At 47.8% G+C, this 24,032-nt stretch overlaps 1 protein-coding gene across 6 annotated transcripts; it reads left to right on the plus strand.

The window, feature by feature from the left end:
• Positions 1 to 5,506: 5,506 nt before the first annotated feature.
• On the plus strand, positions 5,507 to 22,268 carry Tbata (thymus, brain and testes associated). 6 transcript variants are annotated; one of them, XM_005390044.2, is made up of 11 exons: positions 5,508 to 5,640; positions 7,317 to 7,373; positions 8,650 to 8,885; positions 10,244 to 10,399; positions 10,754 to 10,833; positions 11,748 to 11,930; positions 12,811 to 12,871; positions 14,292 to 14,373; positions 15,043 to 15,187; positions 16,881 to 16,933; positions 18,045 to 22,268. In XM_005390044.2, exons 2-11 carry the CDS (start codon positions 7,327 to 7,329, stop codon positions 18,148 to 18,150), a joined length of 1,149 nt encoding a protein of 382 aa, XP_005390101.1. In that variant the 5' UTR covers positions 5,508 to 5,640; positions 7,317 to 7,326; the 3' UTR covers positions 18,151 to 22,268. The 6 variants fall into 6 exon arrangements, with proteins under 6 accessions (XP_013372566.1, XP_005390101.1, XP_005390102.1 ...); XM_005390045.2 differs by having other exon boundaries at positions 11,754 to 11,930; XM_013517111.1 differs by having other exon boundaries at positions 5,526 to 5,568.
• Positions 22,269 to 24,032: the final 1,764 nt, after the last annotated feature.

Raw genomic sequence — 24,032 nt, forward strand, 5'->3', positions numbered from 1 at the left:
GCAATTATAAATGTGCATGCACCAAACAACAGTCTTAAAATAAGCAAAGAAAAAAATTTTTAAATGAAAAAAGAAATAGACATATCCATATTTGTGGTTGGAATCTCTAAGCTTCTCTCAACAATTGATAGAACTAGCCAGAAATTCAGCAAGAATGTATAAGAACTCAATAATATCAAATAACAGGATCTAAAATTCAGAAGTACAGAAAACTTTACCCAATAATGACAGAATACACATTCTTTTTCAGGGTACATTGAATGTTCACCAGTATATACAATACACAGAGCCATGAAGCATATCTCAACAAATTAAAAGAATTAAAATAATATAAAGTGTGTTCTCCAACCACAGTGGAAGCAAGCCAGAAATTATAGCAGACTAAAGGGGAGACTAAATATTACACTTCTAAATAATCCATGCATTAAAGTGAAGTATTAAGAAAAAAATTTTAAATACTTGAACTGAACAGAAATGAAGATATAGTATATGAAAGTTTGAGGAATGCTGCTAAATGACAGTAGGACCGAAATTTAGAAAACTAAAGGTACAAATGCATATACTGGAAAGGAGGAAAAATATCAAGTTAAGAATTTAGGCATTCATCTCAAGGACCTAGAAAAAGAACAAAATAAACAGAAATCTCAAAGCAAAGAGAAAAAGGAAATAATGCGGATAAAAATAGAAAACAATGAAAATGAAGACAGAAAGGAATTAATAAAACAAAGAGCTGGTTCTTTGAAAAGACCAATAAAATCCACAAGAATCTTCACCCAGAACATGGACAAAGAAAAAAAAGAAAGAAAGAAATAGTGAATCAACAATGCTGGGAATAAAATAGGGAATATCATTATAGGCTACAGAGATTAAAAAAAAAAAAAGTAAAGATAGTAGGGGAATATTAGAAACAGCCTTAAACAAATAAATTTGACAATTTAGGAGAAATGGCTCACCTCCTTGAAAATTACCAACTATTATAACTCACCAATATGAAGTAGAAGCCAGGTATGTTGATGGCACATACCTGTAATCCCAACACTCTGAGAGGCTGAGGCAGGAAAATCACAAGTTTGAGCCCAGTACGGGCAACTTGGCAACTTAGCAAGACCCTGTTTCAGAATTTGCTAAGGTCTTGAGTTCAATCCCCGGTACTGAAAAAAATTTGTTAGAACAGCAGTATAACTATTAAGATATTGAATTTATAATATTTTTTAAATTCCCATGCTGTAAATTTCCAGGTCAGATGGTTTCAGTGGAAAAGTCTAGCAAATATTTTAAAAAGAATTAGAGGTAGTTTTACACAATGTCTTCCAGAAAATGAAAGAAGAAAAAAACCTTCCAAATTCATTTTATGAAGCTTGTATTATCCTGATATCAAAAGCATACCAAGACAGTAAATATTAAATAATCCTTAACAAAATATTAGCAAACATAATTCTGTAATACTTTAAGAAGTAATACACTATGACCAAGTGGGATTTATTCCAGGGATGCAAGTGTGGTTAAATTTTTGACAGCCAATGTAATCTATGGTGGGGATGGGGATTTAGCTCAGCGGCAAAGTGTCTCCCTGGCAAGCGCAAGGTTGGGAGTTCGATTCCTGGTACTGGAAGAAAAACAAAAACAAACAAACAAAAACAATGTAATCTATGGTATTAATAAGCTAAAGAAAAAAAAGCACATGATTATATCATTTGATGCAGAAGAAATACTGGATAAAATTCAATACCTATTCATGACAAAAACTCTCAGAAAATAGAAATAGAAAGGAACTTCCTCAATTTGATACAGAACATTTATTTAAAAAACTACAACTCTCATATTTAGTGGTTAAAACTTAAAGCTTGCTCCCCAACACGGTGAACAAGGCAAGGATATCCACTCTTACCATTCTTATTCAACAGACCCTTAAAAATTCAACATACCCTTAAAAATGCTCAAACTTGTGATCTTCTTGCCTCAGCCTCTCAGAGTATTGGAATTACAGGTATGAATGGATATCCTTGCCTTGTTCACCTTGTTGGGGAGCAACATGGCAGCATAATGAGGCAAGAAAGGGAGCTAAAAGGAATATAGATTGGAAGAAAAGAAATAAAACTGTCTTCATTCCTGGATTATATTATTATATATGTAGAAAATCTCAGTGAATCTATAACACATCTCCCAGAACTAATACATGAGTTCTGCAAGGTTACAGGATACTGAATGTACAAAAATCAGTTGTGTTTTCATATACTAGCAATATTCATCAAAATAAAAAATAGAATACCATTTACAACTTCTCAAAAAACTGAAACATTTCTAGGCCCTGAATTCAAACTCCAGCACATGTAATTAAATAAAGAAATGAAAAGACATACCATACTCACAAATTGAAAGACTCCACACAGTAAAGATTTCAATTCTCTTCAAATAAATATACAAGATTGACCTGATTACTACTAAAATTCTAGCCAGGCATGGTGGCATATGCATGTAATTCCAACACTCAGGAGGCTGAGGCAGGAGGATCCTTTCAAGTTCGAGACCAGCCTGGACTATAAAGTGAGCTTAAGGCTAGTCTGCACTGCATAGTGAGACCCTGTCTCAAAAAAGACAAAAAAATAAATAAATAAACAAACAAATAAATAAATAAACTACTAAAATTCCAGATATTATTCAAATTTAGATCTATTATATATTCAAATTTAGATCTATTATCAGATAACTCGAGAGTGGAAGTGGTCTTATGCCTGGGCTACACAATGAGTTCAGGACCAGCCTGAACTGGGTGATGAAAGTCTGCCTCAAAAAGTCAAAAAAAAAAAAAAAAAAAAAGAGAGAGAGAGAGATCATGGGAAATCTCAAAAGGGTGATACCAATAATCCCAAGCCTCCATTTATCCTCTAGGGAAGTATGCAAAATTAACGGTTGTGATTTTGTGGTCCCCAAAATAAAGTTTATATGGGGAGCCAAAGGAACGAGAAAAACCAAGACAATTTAAAACACAAAGCTAGAAGTCTTACACCACTAGGTATCAAGATGCACTTAAAGCTAAGTAACTAAGGTAGTGTCCATGCAAAGACATGAAAGAAGACCAGACACGGACCCATACATACAGACAGTTGAACTTTGATAAATGTGGTAATACAGAGAAGCAGGACAAGGACACTATTTTAAATAATGGCTCTAGATAAAATGGATATTTATATGGGAAAAATATATTAATCTTGACCCTTATACTATATAGTATACAAAAATCTATTCCTGGTCTATTATAGATCTAAATTTGAAATATAAAAATAATACAGAGAATATCTTTATAAACTTGGGTGAGTAAAGATCTCTTAAACAGGACACAAAACCCACTATTAAGAATATAATTGAGGGGCTGGGGATTTAGCTCAGGGGCAAAGCATCTGCCTGGCAAGCGCAAGGCCGTGAGTTCAGTTCCCGGTACCGGAGAAAAACCAAAACCAAGAAAAAAAAAAAAAAAAGAATATGATTAGTCAATTGGGCAATATTGAAATCAGAATGTTATCTTTCTCAAAAAAATTGCTTTAGAGATAGAAGAGCAAGCCACAGATGGGAGAATACGATTGTAACACATAGCTAAGAATTTCTCTGATCATCTATAGGACTAAGGGAGATATTGTATTTGAAGGGGTTAGCACCATGCTTGGCACATAGAAGTGTGTCATAAGGTTTTATATTCCTCCTTTTATAACTGAGGCATTGATCGAAGCAAAGGAATGCCTCACACCATTCTCAGGCAGACAGATCTCACTCCTGTTTCTGAGTTCTACAAACAAGGAAATCTAATGGTTTCCCCAGATCTTCTACAAACTGGAAGACATTTCTGAAGGCATCTCATTCCCTTTCCACACCAGTCTGTGTGCAGATACTTCATTCAGCTCTAAATCCAATGGAAGCCTTGAAAGGTAGCATGGGGAGGGTGAGCGTGGGTTTGCATCTCAGCTGTCTCAGCATGGTGGAAAATCCCCAGTGCTGAAACCCACGAGGAAGGGTTGGTCGTGGGGAAGAAAGCCTCTCATCTTTCAAACACAATATTATGTTATCTTAGTCACCAGAATGCTCAGAAGCATGCACAAGGGGATTTCCAAAATGATTTCTAAAGGGTCACATGAGTCCTGCAGATACAGGCCCAGGAAAAGTAAGACCACAGACAAGGATCTTCCCAACCCATGTGGCTGAAGAAGTATTTGGAAGAAGGTCAAGTTCAGAGGGCTCCTCCTTGGGCTACCATCATGGTTTAAATCCCCTTCCAGCGGGAAGGGGCAGAACTTTAAAAGGGCTTAAGTTTGCCTCCAACTCCCCATCTTTCCCTGCTTGCTTCCCAGGAGTTAGCCCATCTAGAAGCCTCAAGCCACTGATAAAAAGGAAGAGGTGCTGAGAACAAAGACTCAAGTAAATCCACCTCAGTTGGTTTTAAAGACCAGCACCCTCATTCTTAGGATGGCATCGAGTGCCTTCCGAGAAGTTACAGTGCCATTTACACCCCTCATGGCCTCTGATCCCATCTCAGCACTATGGTCCAAGGGTTATCCTTATCCCCATTTGACAGGCATCCATGTTGAGCTTCAGAGAAATAAAGTGACTTACTCAAGGTAGTTCTGAACTAAGGGCCCACCCTACTATGTAGTCTTACCTCTGTCGGAGATAAGTTACCAGTAACAATGATTATTATTATCTTTTTTAGCATCTCTTGTGTGCCAAACTTATGACTAGGTGTCTTACACCTATTAACTCACTTGTTCTTCAGAACAAACCTAGAAGTAGATGAGGGGGCCCCATATTATAGGGCCAGATAAGGTGGCCTTTGGTGTCAGGCACTATTCTAAACCCTTGAATGTGTATTAACTCACTTCACTATTTCTAGTAGAGAATAACTGGGAGTATAATCTCCATTTCAGACGTATGGGAACTGAGACTCAGAGATACTGGATAAGTTGGCTGAGGCTACTCAGCTAGGAAGTAGCAGAAAGTAGAGCTGAACCCAGAGGTTCGCACCTCTGGCAGCACAGAGGTGATATCTTCCAAAGTGACACATCTGGGAGGTGTCAGAACCTGCTTGGAATCTCTACCTAACTGAAAACCTAGAATCTTCCCAGTCAGCTAACCCATCAAGTGAGGCCGGAGGAACACTCTGGCCCTTGTGGTGGTCTCCTCTAAGAAACAATTCCCTGAGGATTGATCCCCAGGGGAACCCCTCTATGCCCATATCAGGCTGGGTGTGGCTGAAGAGGCGGGGACCTGGCATGAGCAGCATCCTTAACCAGACTTCCGCTCTGCCTGCTGACAGCTGACCAAATCAGACAGCCAATCTTCCCTCCCTTGGTCCCCACTGGAAGTGCTGCACTGGAAGTAGAGGAGGAGCTTGGAGGGACAGAGAAAGTCCTCAGCAGGGACTTCCAGGAGAGGGAAAGAGGAGCTGGGTGTGTGTGGGGGGGTGAAGGGTGCTGGGGAGTGGTTCTGGCGTTGTGAGGAAGGGGTAACCTAGCAACCACTGGGCTCAGTGCAGTCACAAAGCAGCAGACTAGCCCACAGCACCAAGGAGATTGCCCCTTGGTGAGTCCTCTCTCACCTTCTTGCTCAGGCAAGAGGCTTCCTACTCACATGCTGTAGCGGGCACCTTCCTCGGTGAGTCCAGGACCTTTCCAGGGAGGAAATGGCCCCTGTAACCTGACCAGGACCCTGGGGAGGGCCCTGAAGGCCAAGGGTGAAGGGCAAGTCCTGTGCTGAATCAGTGGCAGCCTTCAGATTCCTTAGATCTGTCTGAGGGCCCAGGGACAGAGGGCAGAGCAGAGGTGGCCCCAGTGGTCCCACCTGTCTCACTCTGGAGAGTCAGTCCTGACCTGCTAGGTCCCTGCTAACCTCTCTCCAGCATGCAGATCACGACTCCTGAGTGACTTATTGCAGCAATTTGATGGGTAACATCTAACATTTGCAAAATGGAAACAAAACCTGGGATACATGCATCCGTGCACATCACATGTAGTATGGCAAATACTGCTCCAGGGCACTCTGGTTTCAGTGTTATATGCACACATACATATGTGGATTGGGTCCTGATAGAAAAATGAATTTCTTAATGTCATCATAGTTGAAAGCATTTGAAAGTCTATTCTACAAGTGTCTTTTCCTATAGATGGGTGGATTTGGAGCTTCCAAATGCTCTGTGTGCTCTAGAGTCCAGCCCATCACTGAGGGTGCCAAAGCTGCCTGAAAAGGAATCTCTGCCCATTGTTGTTAGAGAAAAGATCAGGGGCCTTGAGCCAGGTGCCCAGGCCCCGGGCCCTGGTCGTGTGGCCTCTGCAAATTTCTCCCCTTGTTTGACCTCAGAGAAGGCCAGTCCCACACATGCCATCCTTATAAGGACTGACTCAGGTATTTCTGGGGTCCCCGAGGGTTAATTCTCAGAATGCATTGATTGCTTTTCCCAAATCCTCCCTAGCAACACATGCATATATTGGACAGATATTTTATATATATTTACTAGGTCCATAGACTTATATTAATCATAATTCCTGTTTTAACATCTGCCTTCCTTCATCCATTTCACTTAGTTTATTTAATAGTATAGTCAACACCAGTAAGTGCACCGCCCCCACCAGCAACTGAAATCTCTCCACTGACGCATCTCCCGTGTGCTCTTTGCGTTCCTTGTCCCTGCCTTTCGTCCATCCAGAAATAGTCACAATTTTTGCTGTATTGTTCAATCACACATCTATATCACTTTGCTTGCCTTTGAACTTTCCTAATTTTAAAAGACATTTCATGCTGTGTAGTTGGAAACATGCTTTCCTTGACTTAGTTGTATATTTGTAAGGTCCACCCATGCTATTGCATATACTGTATTTTCATAGCAATAGCATGCCCCTTCACCTGGATGTAGCACAGCTTGTTTATTCATTGTTCTGCCATTAGACATTTGGGTTGTCACCAGGGTTTTGCTATTTTGGGCAATATTAACAGAAATGCTCTTGTTGATGGCCCCTGTCACACATCTACATGAGTTTCTCTATATGTGAGACAGAAATTGTTGGGTGAAAAAGCAGGTAAGTGTTCAGTTCTTTTTTTTTTTTTTCTTTTTTTTGTGGGGTGTACCAGGAATCAAACTCACAACTTTGTGCTTTCTAGGCAGGTGTTGTGGCGCTGAGCTATATCCCCAGCCGAAGTGTTCAGTTTTATGAGCTATTGTGCTATTGTCCCTTTCTCTCCCAAAGAACCTGCCCCTGGTTATACTTCCACAGCCAGTCCATGGGAGTTCCTGCTACTCATCCTGAGCTCTAAGACACTGGTCTTTATTCCATTAGAAACACTACAATGGCAGCGGAGGTGAGGACTCAGTTGGCAGAACATCCACTGACAAGGTAAGACCCTAAATGTCCACCTGCTGGCCAAAGGTGTGGGGAAAAGGACAGGACAGAAGACAGAGGCAGCATAGAGGAGCTCAGTGGCCTGGAGGTCCCAGAGAAAGAGCCCTTCTTCACCATCCTCTGTCACCAGCCAGGCCCCCAGTGGGTCCTCAGGTAAGTTAGCAGAGGCTGTGGGCAGGGACCCTCCCTGGGTAGGAGAAGACACAAGTCAGGGCAGGAACACAGAGCACAGGCATTCCGGGGATGGGGGGATGATTTAGGAGGTGATGTCTTCTGTTACTTAGGGGTAGAAGAGGTAGCTAACTTGGCTTCCAAAGGTGGTTTACAGTTTTTCTTTAAGTCCCAGATTCCCTAGAGGACAATGGAGTCTGGAACAGGAAATGCAGAGGCCGGGTCAACGAAATCCTCACAGGGTCCAAGGGCAGCATCTTGGCTTAGCATATCCAGAGCCCACTTATTCTCCTCCAGAGGGACCCCCTTCAGCCAGAACAGCAGGAGAAGGAAATGCAGACAGCCACCAGGCGGGTGTCTGCACCAGGCCCCAGCAGGAGTGGCCTGACCTTCGGATCCTTGCTGGGCTGACCTCTACTCTCCCTCCAGGAGCAGAGGCTCTGCATCTTCAGGACAGGGTGGGGAACAGGGAACCTGACCTGCTGGGCCCCAGAGAAGCCCAGCTAGCGTGTGATGCTTCCCCACAGCGTCATTGCTTTGACAGTTCTGCGTCTCCTGGGAGGGACCCTATGGGAAAAGGATGGCCTGCCTGGTCTTGCATTGGCTCTGGTTCTGGTGCAGGACCACCCTGAATGGGGAGGGTGACAGCTGGCTCCTTTGGGCTGCCAACAGCAGGGCTTAGGGACAGGACTTGCTGGGCCAGCCCCTGCCCCTAAGAGGTACATATAAGGAGGCTTTGTTCCACCCTAGGTGTATGGAGGACAAGGTGGGTGTGAGGCTTCTCTTTCTAGTTCCAGATTTGTTCTCTGGGAGAAAACTGGGTTCTCGGAGATTCCATCTGAGCCCTCACAGATGGACTGGAGAGCCTAAGAAGGCATCTGAGGAAGGCACGGGCTTTCTGGGACCAGAGGGTGCCACTGGGAAAAGGACGCTGGGGGAGCTGAGTTTTGGGTGCCATGGTGCAGGAAGGGGTGAAATCCAGGAAGGTTTCTGAGTCTCTGAGAACGGGCTCTGTGATAAGCACCCAGCTCAGAGCTGGGCTTGGGCACTGCTGCCAGACAGAATCTCTGATCACTTCCCTGTAAATCTTCTCCTTCAGTCCCAGGGCCGAGCTGAAACCTGAGAAGAAGTCAGGGCACAGGCCACAGAGCCACGGAGACGGTGGACCACAGAAAGAACCAGTGACCCCAGGCATTGTGGATTTGGAGCTGAACCAAGAAGTGCTGAGGACCCTTAAACCCCGAACTGCCGGCTCCTACCGCTTCGGCCGTCTCAGCCACCACTCCTTCTTCTCCAGGCACCACCCTCACCCCCAACATGTGACCCACATCCAAGGTAGGGCCAGGCCTGCTTGGGCCTGGTTGGGTGGGACAGGTCTGGCAGGGTGATCACTAATTGACCCTGAGAATTGGAAATGCTGTGTTCCCTCCAGCCATGTCCAGGCAGAGGCCCAGAGAGCATGAGGTCTAACCAGCGTCCCAGGGCTGCCTAGTGGGCAACCCAGGTCTGACACGGAGGCAGGAGTAAAGCCCAGGCTCCAAGGGTGGGTCAGGATCCCCTACATGATTTTCCTCTCTGCCCCAGAACTGAGTTGTGCTTTCTAACTCAGGCCATTTCATCCACTCAGCTTTTCATCCACCCATCCACCCATTCAACCATCCATCCATCCATTGCCAGTATTTACTGAGTGCAAACTAGAGGGTGGCACTTTCTAAGTCTTGGGGACACAACAAAGAAGAACAGGACACTGTTGCTGCTGTCCTGGAGCTGACATCTGGTGCAAAGTGTGGGAAATAGACCAGGTATCAAGTGCAAAGGCCACAAAGGGGAGATTGCTGCTTTCAGAAGGTGACCATGAGGGCTGGGGATGTGGCTCAGTGGAACATTTTCCTAGCACACACAAGCCCCTGCATTCAATCCTTGACACCACAAAAAAAAAAAAAAAAAAAAAGTGACCATGAAGGACCTAGGCACTAACAGAACATTTGAGCAAAACATTAAACAAAGTGAGTGTGTGAACTACATACAAATCAGGGCTAATAATGCCCCAGGCACATGGATCAGCAAATACAGAGCCCCTGAGCAAGATCACTCCAGCCCTGCTGGAGAAATAGCAAGGAAGTTCAAGGTATGGCTGGACCAGAGGAGGGTGCGAAAGGAAGGAGATGATGTCAGGGAGGCAATGGGGCCAGATCAGCCAGGACGCGCAGGCCACCAGTGTCACCATTAAGTTGCCTCACAAAGTCAGGTGGAGCCATCGGAGGCTGAGAACACAAGAGTGAGATAATTTTAGCAAGGTTACCCCGGCCTGGCTTGGGCCGTCAAGCATGGAAAAGTGCATAGACCTTTCCCAGGGGGTAGTTAGGAGGCAGAGCCAACAGGGTTTGATGATTGAAAGTGGAGTGTGAGAAAGAGAGGACTCAAGACTCCCTCTGGGGTTCTCAGCCTGGGCAACTGGAGAACCCCAGGGACCCCAAGATGGAAAGGTTAAGATGACTGGAAAAAAATCCTTTCTTGGCCCATTTCTCAGTGCCCTGTGGATGAGGTGATGGTGGGTCTCACTGATCACAGGGCCTCTCGGCTCTGATGATTGATGGGTGGGTTGGTGGTCACCTGCCCCGCAGCCTCTTTCTGGCCTCCTGGACCTCCTGAGGTCCAGACAGGCCCCCCTCCCAAGCCTCTAACCTTCACAGATCTCACTGGGAAGCCTGTCTGTGTCGTCAGGGACGAGTTCTCTCTGACCGCCCTGCCTCAGTTCACACCTTTACCCCGCTGTCTGATGGGGATGCCCATAGTCTCTGTCCCTATTGGGGACCCGCAGTCCAATCGGAACCCCCAACTGCCTTCCCGTGAGTATTTGGGCCACTCTTCCTGAGCGCTCACACCTGTCCCCAAGGGCTGCCCTCCTTGGGTGGATGCCTGAGAAGAAAAGGGGCCTTTCCTCTTATGTGGGTGGGGCCCATAGAATGACCCCACTTTTCCCCTCGTTTCCTTGGGCAGCCTCACCTCTGCATTCCTACCTCATCCCAGGTCCTAGGCTCAGAAACACACCCGTGCATAGATCTGACATGTTGAGGAGGCAGGAAGGCCTAGAAGAATGGGGGGGTGGTCCTTCCATGTGGTACTGTACCTTCCCTGCCCTCCCAGCCCTGGTGTTCCAGGGAGGAGGAACAGAGCCCCAGGATCTTGTCCCCTCCTCCCAGAGGCCTGGAAGAGGGAGCTGAAGGAGCTGGCTTCCCGAGTGGCTGTCTTCACCAAGGAGACAGAGCTGAAGAACAAAGAGGTGGGTGCAGAGCCAGAAAGGAGTCTGGGAATTAAAGAAACCAACTCAGCCCTCTGTAAGGAAGCTCCTCAAGGCTCTGCTGTTGGCGCTGGGAGGAGGGTGTCAGTGAGGGTGACAGGAGGGTGAAAACAGGAAACCCGAGGTGGGTTCCTAGCAGAGGTGGCCTTGGGGACATGGACACATCATGAGATACATAATGGGACAGGGGTGGGTGGGGGTGACCTTGTAGTTACTGTTTGGTAGTAAATTAGCAAAGATAATCAACAGGCAGGTGGAAGGTTATCTTAAGACAGGCCTGGCCCTTGTGGCTGAGGCTGCTTCTGTCCCTCATTTTGGGCAGCCAGAGGGGAAAAGCAGAAACCCAGCCTCTGTCGCTGCTCTCAGCTAACTTAGCGTGGCACTCAGGGTAGCAGCTACGCTGCCTGGGTCTCGGTTTCTTATCTTTAAAGAGGGGAGAAGGAGGCTATAAGGCTTAAGTGGAATTGCAACAACAGGAGGCCCCAGAGGCCAGGGCAAAGGAAGGCTGCCAGGCTGTGAGGGATGGACCTGGGAGGCAGCCAGGCTGGGAGTGAAGGTAGGCAGTGGGGCTTTGGCCGGGATGCTGCTTTCAGATCTCTGATGGGCTGGGCAGGGGTAGCAGGCAGGATCTGCACGGGTGGAAGAACAAGGTCCACCAGGGCATTCATTGTTCAGCTATAGATGTTGAGTTCAGGGAAGAAGAGCTCTTGCTAGTTGAAGCTCCTCTAGTGGAAGGCTTCGATCCAGAAGAGGGTGGTGGTGGCCTGGGTGACAGCCTGTGCCCCTGGCATTGCTGTGATACTGGACTGGGGGAGGTGGAGCCCTGGAGATGTGCCTTGGCCTCCTTGTCATCATTTCCCCTCTGACTTCTCCTTCCCTCTCACTGGCTCTTGGAGTCTCAGGAGAAGGAGGAGCCTCAAAGGGACCAAGGAGCAAAGTACTCCGCTGAAACGGGAAGGCTCATCCCCACCTCCATCCGAGCTCTCAGTAGCCGCAAGTTCCGCCAGGGCCACCGGAGCCACCCTTCCAGCAGAGATGGAGGAGCCCCGGCTTCCCTCTTGCAGGACCAGGAGCTGCTGGTGAGCCCTGCTCTGGGGGCAGAGGTTGTAACAGTCCCTCCTCCCAGCTCTCCTAACTAACACCCTTCCAGGCTGCTTTTGGACATGGTTTCTCCTGGGGACACTGCTCCCTCACAGTTGTGCGGTCTGTAAGTTGGGAAACCCCTGTACTGGGCATCAGCAGCCCAGGTTCTGATCCTTGCCTCTAGGAGCCTGTGCCAGCCTGGCCCTTTCTGTGTGAGTCCTCTCCCCTTACGGGCCTTAGTTTCATGGTCTATGCAACTGGGAGCTGAGCACATTGTCATCAAAGGTCCATCCCATTGGCAGCACCTGATGAGTCACAAAGGGAGCTGCAAAGTGGATTGAGAAGGTGAAGGTCCCACTCAGTGCACTCTAAAGCCACACCCCAGGAGGTCACACTCCAAAACCTGTGGGACTAGTCCCAGCCTGGTCTCCCACCCTGGGAGGAATTCAGTCTGTGTTCCAGCAGAACCCAGAGCCCATCTGCCCTGTGTTCAAGTTTGCCCATCAAGGGGGCTAGGGATTTAGCTCAGTGGCACAGCGCCTACCTGGCAAACGTAAGGTCATGAGTTCGATTTCAGGTACCATCAAGGCCCAAGATGAGTCTGGTGGGTTAGGACATTAGGTCACTGTTAAAATGCATGTGTACCCTCCAGGAAAGGGCAGACATGCACCCCGCACTTTTAGGAACCCCTTCCTTCAGGCCAGCAATGTCTTTGGAGCCTGGTCAGGGTCCGGCCAAGCGGTCTGAGGGTCCAGGGCCCAGAATCCCCATCCCACTGATGGGGAGGCTGAGGCCCTACCAGGTGGTATTCTGTGACCCAGTCCCCAGCTAAGAAGCAGCATAGCTGGACTAGAACCAGTACTCTTTCCACCTTAGGGCGTCCTCAACGTGTCTGGAATCAGGTTCTCAGGCCCTGTGGGGAGGGGGCGTAGGGCAGGTAAGTTGGATGCAGAGGATGGATCAGGGCACTGGGACAGATGCAGGAGTCACTGGAGCATGTGGATCCTGGGGGGGCGGGAAGGGCAGGCACCAACCTGGGGAAAGGCTTGGTCTGGTTCCCACTCTGCCAAGGAGCAGGCTCACCTGTTGGGTCTGACAGGCCCTATGGGTCCCAAAAAGACCGACTATCAAATGCTGAGGGAACCCCACTTTCCTAGGGCTCCAGGAGCCCCACCTCCCACCATGGGCCCCAACTCCAACCTGCCGCAGCCCCAGCCACCATCAGAAACCTGGCCTAGGAAGCCCCTCTAGCACATCTCAGACAGGATCTTCTCCTGATGCTATTTGACGGGAGAACACAGGGGAAGTGAACCCCGAAGTGGCAAGGACAGCGAGGGCTGAGGACACGTGCAGAAGCCCAGCGTGCTCGCTGCTCAGCAGGAGGGAGCCCCACACGGGGCAGCTGGCAAAACCAGCCCACCCTGACCCACGGGCTGCCCTCCTCCTCCTCTCTGCTCACATCTCCAGACTCTGGGAGCTCCAGGGTGGGGAGGCTTATAAGGTACCCGAAATCCCCACACAAGGGGCCCAGGTATGTGGGACTTGGTGTGTCTCTGAGGAATGACTGGCCAGCGCTGACTTTGCCTTCCCAGGGAGGGACCCTAGGGCAGGCCAGCCCAAAGAGGTTCCAAGGGTTAGGCCTCCACATGTCTGATGCTGAGGCTTAATTCTGCCACACAGTCCCTGTTAAGTGTCTTCATCTTGAAAAGTCTTGGATTCTTTGTCTGTCCAGAGGGGAGGTTAAGAATCTTCTTCCAGCTGGGTATAGTAGCCTATGTCTCTAATGCCAGCATTACGGGTGGCTGAGGCAGGAGCATCATAAGTTTGAGCCTAGCCCAGGCAATTTTGCAACTTAGGAGACCCTGTTTTAAAATTTAAAAAAAAAAGAGGTTGAGGGTGTAGCTCAGTGCAAAGACCCTAGCTTCAATCCCCAGTACTCCCTCCAAATCTTCTTGCAAGGGCTGATGGTGTAGCTCAGTGGTAGAGTGAATGCCTAGCATGTGTGAGGCTCTGGGTTCCATCTCCCTCATTTAAAATGGGGAGAGAAAGACAGACAGAGAGAGAAGAGGAGGAGGAAAAAGGAAGAAGGAGAAAAGGAAGGAAAGAAAAGGGGAGGGAGGGAAAAAGAAAGAAAGGGAGAAAGAAAGAATGAAAGGGTATTCCTTGGGTCTTTTATAAGAGAAAGCCCTCTGTAAATTGCAGGGTCCCATGAGAGTGGGGGCAGGGACCTTTGTGGGAACCAGAGCATGTGGCTCCCTAGCCCACTTCAGGGGGAGGGGCCCCTTGGTTCCCCCTAACCCACATTTGCTGGGTGGAATGTGTGTGGAGTCTCACCCAGCCCATTCTCCTGCCCACAGATCCTGGAGCTCCTCTGCCAGATTCTGCAGACGGATTCACTGAGTGCCATCCAGTTCTGGCTACTCTATGCACCCCCTCAGGGTGAGGACGTGTGAGCATGGCCCCCTCTCTGTATGGAGACTATCAGGATTCCCCCGCATCAATTCTCTGGTTCTGCTGGACTCCGATGGCACTCCGCTCCCAACCCTAGGGCCATCCAGGTCCTCCTATTTGGAGCCCCAAAGAAACACTTCCCAGCTGGACAATGTCCTGCTTCATCTTTCCCCAGGCCCCAGCAGGATTTCTGCAGGTCTGCTCCTTGGAGGGGTCTCCAACTTCAAGCTGACACCCAGTATTAGGCACCAGAGTGGAGGAACTTTAAGGATCAAACTTAGCAGACACAGTTCCTCACATGCTACTGTGGGAAAGGCATACACAGGTGGAGATACACGAACACACACATATATGCACAAGGACAGACAAAAACACACACGGAAACACAGTGGAGGCTATGTCCCAATGGAAGGGTGAGGGTGATGAGAGCCAGGAGGAGGAGCAGGAGGAGAAAGAGGAGGGTGGCCCCAGTGTGGGGGGCTGCATGGGGCTGAGAACAAGGTGAACTTGGTGGTGTGGTAGGAGAGGAGGGCGGAAACATTGGGCACTTGGTGGGCACAGGGGCCAGGAGAGATGCAGGGCAGAATGTGGGAGTTTAGAGTGCCTGTGCCTAGAAAGGGACCGGCCTGAGCCTGTGACCTGGGGCTGTGCTTCCAGAGAAAGACCTCGCTCTAGGACTCCTGCAGACAGCGGTGGCTCAACTCCTCCCCCAACCCCTAGAGTCCATTCCGGCAGAAACACTCTTGGACCAGCTTCAAGAAGTTCAAGAACCACCTCAAGAGAAGCTGCAGCCAGCCTACAGGTGGGCTCCACACCCCCATCCACCCCTCTGCTCCCAGAACCGCTTCTTCACGTTCAGCACCTGGCCTCCTGGGTGAGATCTATGAGGCCCAGAGAAGGGAGCCTGGTGCCGGCCAGAGCTTGGGCTGATTGAGCCTGTCCTGGAGCAAGAGGCCCAGCTCCTCCCCAGTGGACCCACTAGGTCCTGCTATCTACCAGTGGGAGTGGGGTGGTGTAACAAGAGAAGGCTGGTGAGCCCCATCCAGCCCAAGGAAGCTCTTGGTCTATGGGAAGACACAGGTAGACTGGAATGTGACACAGGCAGGCTAAAGAAATTGGTATCAAGTGTCCTAGATGATTGGAGGAGAAAGGGATTAATTAGAAAGAAAAGGGATTCATGACTAACTAGGAGTTTCATGTAGTGCTGAACATCTATAATTCCAGCTACATGGGAGGCTAAGGCAGGAAGATCACATGTTCAAGGTCAGCCTGAGCAATTTAGCCAGACCCTGTCAAAAAAAAAAAAAAAAAATTAGAAGGGCTGATGGACGTCACTCAGTGATGGAGCACCCCTGGGCTCCACTCCCTGTACTGCAGGAAGAAAAAGGTACAAATCCTCACAAAGCAGGTGGTACAGCCTGTCTTTTGGTGAAGGAAAGAGCAAGTCAGAGACCCACTATGCCAGTCTGACATCCCTCAGTGTCTTAGATATTTCTAATCTAAAAACCACACAAGCAGTATAGCTTCCATTCTGCAGATGAAAACATGGAGGCTCGGGACAATTGGAGGACCTGCCAAAGTCACCTGGCAGGCCTGTCTGACTCAGCCTAGTAGCACTCAAACTCACCCATGGAGCTTGTTCAAAATGCAAGGCAGGACTGGGGGTGTAGCTCAGTGGTAGAGCACAGTTACCTCTGAGCTGGACTTCTGGAGCCAGCATTAGGTCTGTATTCTTAACAATTGCCCAGGTATGCCTGGCAGAGTTCAGATACGTTGATAGAATTTGAAGGAGCAGAGGAGGGGATGGGAAAAGGTCATCCTGGAAGCAGAAGAAGTGCAGGTGGAGGCGGGGAAGTGAGGAGGGTGCACTCTTCAGGCAGTGGGGAGCTTGGGGTGGTTGGAGGTGGGCAGGCCTGAGGAGCAGAGGAAGGGGTAGGCAGGCTTAGGTTTGCTGAAGGCCTGGGTTCTTGCTCTGGCCTGGACTTGGTTTTCTTTCCCACCTTGAGAAGTCAGAGGAGAAAGGGCTGAGAGAGGAAGGTGACCTGGGACAAGCCTATCTTTGAGACTCCTGAAGCCACCAGGGAAAAGGACAAGGGGTGTGTGAAAGGGCTTGGGACAGTGTCAGGCCCCACATGGACAGGTCATTGCTCATGCTTTATTCAATAGCTCAGGGAAAGGGGCCCTGTCTTCCCCACTCAAATGCAGGGCATGTCTTCCTGCCTGCCAGGGTGTGAACAAGCGCCTGAGGAGAGGGCTGCTACAGTGGCTGTCCTTACAGCTCCAGGGACAAAAGGGCCTGGGTTGCAATGGCCACAGAGGCACAGAATCACAGCTGGGGAGCATCCTGGGTCCAGCTGCGGGCAGTGGTGGTCTGGCTATCCAGGTCAGGCAACTCACCTCCCTGGAGTGGGCAGCTGACACCTGCACCCCTCCCATCTGCACCTTCTGCCCTTGGCAGACCTGGTTCCAAGCCTTTCCTTTGTATCTGTTTGTAGTCAATCCCAGAAGAAAACAAAGTCACCACCTCTGCCCCAAAGCGAAAAACCAGGTGAGGTTTCATGCGGGGGGGGGGGGGGGGGGGGCGGCACACCCTAGGTTCCTTGAGGGAGGAGAGGCAATGTGGAGATGGGTCCCTACCTAAGGAAACTACTCAATTCACCTATTCATTCACTCAGCAAATACTTACTGAGCACCTAATATGTGCTGGGGAAGAATTTGGACAAGTTCCTGTACCATGGGGCTCATATCTGAGGAGGAGGTGCACAGACAAAAAAATAAAAACACCTGGGGGGTGCAGGAAGGAGGTGGGTGTGGTGGGGCAGGAGGTTCCTCGAGCTGAACCTCGGGAAGGATCCAGCCCTCCGCAGGTGATGGAGAGCCCGAAGCAGAGGCCCTACCTGCCCAGTGTGTTAGTGGAAAAGCAGGCCAGGTGGCCCCATGGGCAGGCCCTATGGGTAGAAGGCAGTGGTGGAGGGGAGAAGAGACAGGTGGGCAGAGTCAGCCTGCAGGGAAAGCCAGGTGTGTGGTGTCACATGGAGGGCATGGGGGGTACAAGCAGGGTGCAGCGTATGTGCCCCCTGGCTGCTGTGGGAGACACGGCTGGCGGGGAGGTAGTGAGGGAAAGCAGGGAGGAGGCCCCTGCAGTCATCCAGGTGCCTCTGCGGGAGGGGAGCGGACTGGAGAGAGAGAAGAGGACAAATAGGAGCCTTCGACCTTACCCTCCTCCGTCAGGCTGGAAAGTGGGCGCACCCGACCTGCGCCCATGGGTTGGCCTTGCTTGGGCGGCACTGAGTGAGGGGAAATTATCTTGTGCCACATATAAAATACATAATGGAGTTAGCATCCATAATAGCAGAAGTTTAATTTTTAAAACAGTGTTTATTATAACACAGGCGCACTGCCCAGCAGTGCCTGGCACATAGTGGGCACTTCGTATTCATCCTCTGGATGTTGAAAGGAAAGGAAGGTGGGGCTCAGAGAAGGGAATCCACGTGTCCTGGGTCCCACTGAGCTGAGGACAGCAGCTGGGCTTGACTCGGCCTCTCTCCCCATCTGTTCCCACATATCCACAGAGCCCTTTCTGGGCAAGGGGCCTGGCCACGCCTGCTGGGAAGCTCCCAGGCGGGGCCCGCCCCTCCATGGCCTCTCCTCCTCCCTAGTGTACATCGGAAAAGCCCAAGTCCTCCAGGTGCACGCCAGCAAAGACCCAGAGGAGAACGCGTCCAAGCCAAAGGCAGAGAGCTGAGGACAGCAAAGCAGAGCTAGGCGACTTCACCTGCTCCGCTCTCAGGTGGCCCCTGAGTTCCAGGAGTCCCTGCCCCACCACCTCCACAAGCCCCTGATCGCCTACCAGAGTCTTCCAATAAAGCCCAGTCTTCCTTTGGAAGGGACAGTCCCACTCTCCTAACCAAGGAGCTCTGTGCTTGGGGCTGATTCTCTCCAAAGAGGGAGGGCTCCCTGAATCATCCCCTCCCATGGAGAAAGCCCAGATGCTACTTCCCACAGGAGCTGAGCTGGGTCTTTTACATTCCAGTACACTGAGATGCAGCTGAGAAAAGGGCTCTGCCCACCCTGGAGCCAAAACGTTCCCCACAGGGCTCTGGGTATGTCAGACCAGAGGTCAGGGAATCCACATTCTCCTTAGGATGATCATTCTTGCCAGGATGCATTCCTGTATTTGCCAGGGACTGAGGCAGAGACGGGTGATAGTTTATGAAGGGTGCCATGTGAACTGTTCTACATAACTATGCAGTACCATATTTCATTTTCCCAAAAGGCCCCTATGAGGTAGGACATTAGTATCATTGCCCCATTTGGTAGGTGAATAAACTGAGCCACAGATGAAACAATTTGTCCCAAGTCACAGTTAATAAGTAGCAGAGCAAAGATTTAAACTCTAGATGTCTAGCTGTAGAACTCTGGCTCACATAGCAATCCTCCCCAAAAGCTAGGGTTACATTTCTGGAAAGTATAAAGTGTCAGCTAACTTGAGGAGAAAAGGAACATTTATAAATATGGCCCAGGCAGCAGCTGAAGTGTCTCTGTCCTTCAAGGTTTAGAGAAGATGGCCTTGGCCCTCAGGAAACCCACAGAAAGCTGGAGAGGGTGAGGATTTACAAAGCTGTGGTCATCTGTGATCAACAGACTTGATTCATGGGTCGAGTGGCTCCAGTCTATGCTTCTGGTCCTGTTGCACCTTCTGTTCATTTAGATGACTTCTGTCCCCTTGCTGTTGCCCAAATCTCCATTCACACAGAACTCTCTGCAGCAGGTTCCTGCCTGGATAGAGATTTGCTGCAAATGCAGCAAACAGCTTCACAATATTAAACCATCCCATTTTCAAAGTCCTCAGCCTTTCCCTGTCACCAGTCTGCCCCCAGAAAGTCCACTTTGGCTTTCCAATTTTTAAATTGTGGTAAAACATACATAATAAATTTACCAGCTTAACCATGTTTAAGTGAACAGTTCAGAGGCAGAACTTACCCTGGAAAACTGAAACTCTGTACCCCATTTCTTCCTCCTCAACCCCTGGCAACCACCTTTCGTTCTGTCTCTATGTATGGGCCACTCTCGGTTCCTCACAATAAGTGGAATCATACAATATTTGTCTTTTTGTGGCTAGATTATTTGACTGAACTTAATGTTCTCAAGGTTGTTGTGTCAGAATTTCCTTCTCTTTTAAGGCTAACTACTATTTCATTGTGTGGATACATCACATTCCTTTTCTCCATTTATCTATTGGTGATATTGGGTTGTTTGCACTTTTGACCCTGCAAATCATGCTGCTATGAGTATAGCTATACAAAAGTACAGTGATTGATTTTTATGTCACGCGTCATCAAAGGATCTAGAAAAATCAGAGTAAGCAAATGTAGGAGAGTAATATTCATGTTAGAAAGTATAGCTGAAGTTTGGGGTTGTGGCATTTGCATAGCATGCTTGAGATCCTGGGTTCAACCCTCAGCACCAAAAGAAAAAAAAGTAGAGCTGACATGACAGGAAGGCGAGGCAGTGGAATGGAATGGATGACAGATTAGAGAAAATCACAACACATGCAGAAGAAATGAACTCAACATGCAGTGGAGGTGAACCATAAGACCACTCTGTCAACCCATGATGAAGATACACTTACTAGTTGTTTTTTTCCTTAGACAAATCAAACCCTCTTCCGAAGTATTGTGTATGAAATTGTGCTAAGAATAGTACCTACCAAGGGAAGCTATTATCACATGTGCAGGGTAAAAAAGACGAGCTCTGACCATTCTCTGCCAGGATCTGAATCCTGAATCTGCCTCTTTTTACTCATGAGACCTTGAGCAAGTTACTTCTTTCAGTTCTTTATCTGTCAAATTATCACACTATAGTATCTGCTTCCTAAACTTCCAGAATGGATTAAATACTTAAAGAACTGAAGGATACAGGCTGAGGAGATAGCTCAGTGACACAGCACCTATCTGGCAAGTACAAGGTCCTGAGTTTGATTCCTGGTACAAAAAAAAAAAAAAATTGAAGGATGCTTCTTATACAACTTTAGGAATATGTGAATATTTCAATGTATATGTATTTGGTACACAGACAAAGCCGGTGGTAAAAACTGAAAAGTGTTTCCATTACAATGCCCACTACAGTCATTATTATTTAATATTATGCTCTGGAAGTATTAGCTAATGCAATCAGACAAGAAAAATAAAGGGGCTGTGGTCCGAGCAAGGCTAATAAAAGAGGCTTGACAAAGATGAAAATTAGATGGGTAGAGGAAGAGGAGAAAGACTTGATCTTTGTGGCTACCTGGGCAGAACTAAGGTTTGCACAGCCAGAAAAAATGCTGCCAAAGATTCCTGTTGCTGAGTTATCCAAGCCATGGCTGGGCCTACCTGTGGGTGTCACAGTGAGGGTTTTCCATGGGCTCTTGGACACCTTTACCTTGTCCTTGATTAAGATGGATTTCCAGCCTACTCATTCCTGGTTAAGTAAAGGAGAACCTGATTGTTGACCCAGCAAATGGACAAGGAGCAGCCAGGAGCTGGGTCACTGGGGCACTCCCGTGTCCTTAAGCCGAGAGTCCCAGGTGTGAGTCTCTCCTCTTCAAATTCCAATCATTCTAAGCAATGTTTTCCAAGGTGTGGTCAAAATACCCTGTGTAGTAGATAAACTTAGGCAGCATAAAGAAACATTTTACATCTATACATCTGTATTTAATTTCATGTGTATGGGAAACAACACATCAAAATGATGATACGTGCATATTACTGCTTAGACAAAACTATATGTATTCAGGCAAAAAAAGGTAAATTTAAAGAAACATGGAGGAATAGTACAAGTGGTCAACAGTTGCAATGAAATTCATGACTTGGTTATGGGCATGGCTCAAATTTAGAGCCAGGGCTTGTGTCAGTGACTGAGAACAGGACTCTGCATTGTGATGAATCTGGATTCTTAATAAAGAAACCTCACTTTCTAGCTACATGACCTTAGCATTTTCTAGATCCTTTAATGACATATGATATAAAAATCAGCTATCCTCACAGCAGCATTATTTGCAGTGGGCAAAAATGATCCCATATCATTAATAAATAAATGGATAAAAGAAATGTGGCATATCCATAGAATAGCCAATGAAATAGTATTTAGCCTTTAAAAGGCATGAAATTCTGACACAAGAGTAAACTTGAAAGCATTAAATTGTGTGAAAGAATCTAGTCACAAAAAGATTTCTCTAGTTTCTGACTCTATTGATTTGCCTCTTCTGGTCTTTCACATAAATAGAATCATGCAATATGTAGTCCTTTGAGATTGGCTTTTTTCACTTAGCATAAAACTTTCAAAGTTCATGTTGTAGCATATATCACTATTTCATTCCTTTTTATGGCAAAACAATATTTCATTGAATGGTTAGACCACATTTTGTTTATCCATTCATCAGCTGATGGGCATAGGGGTTGTTTCCACCTTTTGGCTGGGCTTGCATTTCTCTACACCTTGCCAACACTCATTATTATCTGCCTTTTAAAAATGTAGCCACCCTACTGGGTATGAGGTGGCATATTGTTGCAGTTTGTACTTTATTTTCCATTTGTATATCTGCTTTGGAGAACTGTCTATAAAAACTGTCAGTGAGTCTTTAAAAACAAAATTCCTACTATGCATACAGATATACTTCATTCCAAATGGAACTTTTCTAGCTCTATAAGGAAAGCCCATCAGATTTAGGTCTGAGGGGCTCACGCCTTAGTTTGTGTTTGTGTAACTTGGCAGCTCATGAATTCCATTTAGCTAAGGTCTATTTGTTTCATTTGCTGTGAAATTATTTATATAAGGTAATTATTGCTTATATACTTTTTTCCTGCCAGTAGGAAAGAAAAATAAAGTGCATAGTGGCAGTGTTTCTGTCTCCATCTGCGATGCCCCTTGCCCCTACCACAAGACTACCATCGACAGTCACCGTGCTCATCTCTTCCCTGGGCCTCCCAAATCTATGGTCTTTATCCACCAAACCTGAAGGAACTGTGAGGGTTGTAGATGTCTCTTTGCCATCCTCCTGTGGCTGTATTCTTCTGGGAACAAGGCACATGCTCATTCCTGGAATTTTTACCCAGCTTGACCTAAGTCGTGCTGCCTCTGGGTGACTTGTGACGTGCAAGTGCTGCTGGTGGGACCAAGTGTCCGCATAAGAGGCCCATCCCTTGCTGCTTGCATTTCCTCTGGGTCAGCTCATTGTGCAAAATGAAACAAACAGCAACAAAGATGCCATAAGGGTACTTGTGTTTTAGGAGCTGCTGACTCCTTTGTGAAGGTGTGAAAACGCTGAGCAGAACCAAAAGCATGAAAATCAAGCCTGGAGACTGAAAACACATGCTAGCCCTGCCATTCCTTAAGTTGGGAGACAGACGGGACAATGTTACCTGCAAGATTCACGGGACATGTGGTTTTTCCCAAGGCCACCCAGCAGCTGTAAAAATGCCATGCTCACCCCCTTTTTGCTTTCTTCCCAGTGAAGCTCTAGAGCCACTGTTGCTAGTTTGGCTTATTCTGGGAATACCCAAGTGCATGGCCACCTCAGCCTCCTAGTAGTACCAGTCACTGGTTAATCCTCACATTTCCCAGCCTGCCTCCAAAACAATCACCCCATGGAACAGACCCTGCCCCCTATGACCCTCCCAGCCACTTCAGTAGAACTCTTAGAAGACACACTTCCTCCTCTCTCTCATCCAGCGGCATTCTACCAGGTCAATCCATCAGCTTTCATCAGACCCCAGGCTTGAGCTCTGATGTCCTGACTCATTAGACTCTAATCGCTGGTATGACATCCACGCAGCCCTGCTCTCTTATGCCCACTCCACTAAGCTTTTGTCACTACCAGAGATCATTAACTAAGGGTAATTACTGCTCAGAGTCTGTCTTCCTGTGAGCAGGAAGGGGAACAAAGACAGTGCTTAGTGGCAGCTCTCCCAGCTCTGCTCTGCTCTTCTAGATAGAGGTGGGCCGCTCAACGTGACAGTGTTTGACAGTTTCGCTGCTCACACAGAGAGGTGGACACCTGTCCAGCCCTGACCAAGGGTAGCCTTGGAGGAAAGGCCAATGATCAGTGTGAGCCTCTGAGGGCCGCTCCTAAAACCCTGCTAGGGATAAGCCATGGGTGGGCACCTGGCCCTGCCCCCAGCTAGCTGACTGTCCCTGGACAAGTTCCCCCTCTTTGGGCATCAGTCTATTGCTCAGTTCACTAAAGATCCCTTCCTTTCCTTCCCCTTCCTCTTTCCTTTCCCTTTCTTTTTCCCCTTTTCCTCCTCCTCCTCCTGCACCAGGAAAATACTCTACCATTGAGCTGCACCCCCTGTCCTAAGGCCCCTTCTTAGTTGTTGGATAGTCTGTGCTTCCCGGTTCAAACTACAGAATCACATGGAGTCCTCAGGAATAAAACTCACATGTGTTAAATGCTTTCTATGCCCTGAAACCATGCTTAACATTTTGTACACATATTATCTTATTTAATCCTTAAAATAATGAGATTAAATATTATTATACTATTTCAGGTAAGGAAACTGAGGCAGAGAGAGAGATGTGACTCCCCTCAGGCACACCACCTGTCTTAGTCACTCTCCTCATTGCTGGGACAAAATACCTGACACCCGTAACTGAAAGGAGGTGAG

This window comes from Chinchilla lanigera, unplaced genomic scaffold (genome assembly GCF_000276665.1).
Source record: "Chinchilla lanigera isolate Chin_1 unplaced genomic scaffold, ChiLan1.0 scaffold00036, whole genome shotgun sequence".
Classification (NCBI taxonomy): domain Eukaryota; kingdom Metazoa; phylum Chordata; class Mammalia; order Rodentia; family Chinchillidae; genus Chinchilla; species Chinchilla lanigera.